The 2,500-nt window shown below is 45.4% G+C and overlaps 1 protein-coding gene across 2 annotated transcripts in view; it reads right to left on the reverse strand.

Annotated features, from left to right (window-relative positions):
- Positions 1 to 2,500, reverse strand: part of plxna2 (plexin A2) — a 98,403-nt gene that overhangs the window by 93,579 nt on the left and 2,324 nt on the right. Inside the window, exon 1 of one of the 2 annotated variants that reach the window (XM_031566962.2) lies at positions 23 to 217. In XM_031566962.2, the coding sequence (XP_031422822.1) occupies positions 23 to 72 (50 nt within the window). In that variant the 5' untranslated portion in view covers positions 73 to 217. Of the gene's footprint in view, positions 1 to 22; positions 218 to 2,500 lie in introns of those variants that run through there. The other variant, XM_031566963.1, reaches the window with a different exon arrangement.

The following is a 2,500-nucleotide window of genomic DNA, read 5'->3' on the forward strand; positions in this document are numbered from 1 at the left end:
GTGTTGGCTGGTTGATACTCACAGCTGGTGGACGCTGCAGTTGTAGAACCGGACCTCGGTGCTGATCAGCATCTGGCCCGTCTCCTTGGAGTTGAGCCTCAGCTCTACGCCAGACCAGTCTACAGACAGGGAGAGACAGGCTCTGTGTTCTTATTAGGTACAATAATGGGACATCACAAGAATAGACAGAGAAATAGACAGAACATGAGAGACAGACAGACAGACAGAGAGAGAGAGAGAGAGAGAGAGAGAGAGAGAGAGAGAGAGAGAGAGAGAGAGAGAGAGAGAGGGTGGAGGGAGAGCAGTGTGGGGGTAACATTAGGTACATTACTGTGACATTACAAAAAGTGTCATTTTATTGTCATGTGTGCTTTGACAACACTGTGCTGCCATGCCAACATAGCAACTGTGATGCGAAAATGGACTTGAAAGAGAGACAGACAGACAGACAGACAGGGAAACAGGTGGAATGTTTTTTTTTGTCAGATTTAAGATGATTTGTTTAATTGTCTTGATCTAAAGATATAAGTACTGATCCTGAAAGCAGTTCTAACATGAATGCAGGCAGACCCTAATTTCTAGATTAGAAATGAGTTACAGGTGCTGCATCTAAACATCCCTGTGAAGCCAGCCAACCAGCTGGTGCTCTGTGTGGTTTGGTTCTCCTCCTGCCACCCACATAGTTATTCCACACACATGATAATGTTGACTGAAAACCTGAAAACAACCTTCTAAGACCCAGCTCTGGTGACTCAAACCAGATTATTTAGCCTTTTTTTCTTTTTGGTGGTGTGTATGTGTGCCTGTGTATTTGTGTGTGTGTGTGTGTGTATTTGTGTGTGTGTGTGAGTGAGTGTGCCTCTGTATAACTTTGAATGTGCTTTTTCAGACTTCAAGCTTGCAAAGGCAGAAGCCAGAGCATAACGGGCAGGTCACCATGGTATTGATTCACACCGAAAAGGCTCTTGTAACAATATATGCAGGCAGCTTCAGGCAAACACACATACACAGACACACACAAACACACACTCACACAAACACACAGGCAGTTGAATCTTTTTCGCAGCAGAGAGGAGGGCATTTTGGTGAATTTTAAAAAACAGTGTGATTGGGGCGAGCTCAACCCTGTGGCCTACAACCACTGCACACTTGGAAACACACAGCCTCCCGTTTCAGGCAGGTTTCTAACGGGAAGGCAGGCTGTGTGTGTGGGAGTTGTGTGTGTGTGTTTGTGTGTGTGTGTGTGTGTGTGTGTGTGTGTGTGTGTGGGAGTTGTGCGACCCCTTGTTCTCCGTTTCCTCCGCAGGCACCTGTTGCTGGCGCTCGCTGCTTCATTTGGAGCTGAAAACCAGAGATGGAGGAACAGTGCTGGGCATTCTCTCCTGCTACAAACATCTTCTTTTCTGGAAGACGTCTCATTTGCATTGGAAACCCTTCTTCTTCTTCTTCTTCTTCTTCACTTCGTCTCCTCCTTCTTCTTTTTGTTCTTCATCATCACCATCATCTTTTCTTCTTCTTCTCCTCCTCCTTCTTTTTGTTCTTCATCATCACCATCATCTTTTCTTCTCCTTCTTCTTTTTGTTCTTCATCATCCCCATCATCTTTTCTTCTCCTTCTTCTTTTTGTTCTTCATCATCACCATCTTTTCTTCTTCTTCTCCTCCTTCTCCTTTTTGTTCTTCATCATCACCATCATCTTTTCTTCTTCTTCTCCTCCTTTTTGTTCTTCATCATCACCATCATCTTTTCTTCTTCTTCTTCTCCTCCTTCTTCTTTGTCTTTTTCATCATCATCATCCTCATTATCAGCTTCTTCATCTCTCCTTTTGTCCTCGTCCATTCTTTCTCCCTCCTCCTCTTCCTCTCGGAGGCAGGGAAACTTCCCGAGACTCTGATTAGTGTCATTATCTGTGGCGTGGATCGATGCCCATATGTTAAATAATCCATACTCCATAAGGAAGGCGGAGGGGCAGCCGATACCAAACCTCTGGGGGATCCGCTGACATTTACGGGGGAAGCGCTCTGATTGGACAGGGCTCTTATCTGTCCCCTGAAGTAAGCCCCAGTGACTCATGGGTAAACAGAGGTGCCATTTGCTCTAAAGGTGGGGAGATTACTGGTGTGGAGATATAGCTCAATATTGACCTTACGTTTGTGATTGCACATAAAGCATGTGCATCTACTGCCTAATTATCACACACACAGACACACACACACACACGCATGTATGTATGCATTGACACAAGCACACACGCGCGCGCATGTGTGTACACACTGACACACACACACACATGCTCTCCAATCGACCCACCCCCACACACACACTTTCTCTGTGTGTGATTTGGCAGCCATCTTCCTCTCTACATCAGTCCATTTGTACTGTCACACTGTCTTACTCACTCCTTTGTAGCACACAGGTTCTACTCTCAATCTATTTCACTCTCTCTTTGCCTTTACTTCCCTCTCTGCTTCTGTCTTTCTCTCCTTCCCTCTCTTCCTACA

The sequence above is a fragment of the Clupea harengus genome, chromosome 4, assembly GCF_900700415.2.
Source record: "Clupea harengus chromosome 4, Ch_v2.0.2, whole genome shotgun sequence".
In the NCBI taxonomy this organism is placed as follows: domain Eukaryota; kingdom Metazoa; phylum Chordata; class Actinopteri; order Clupeiformes; family Clupeidae; genus Clupea; species Clupea harengus.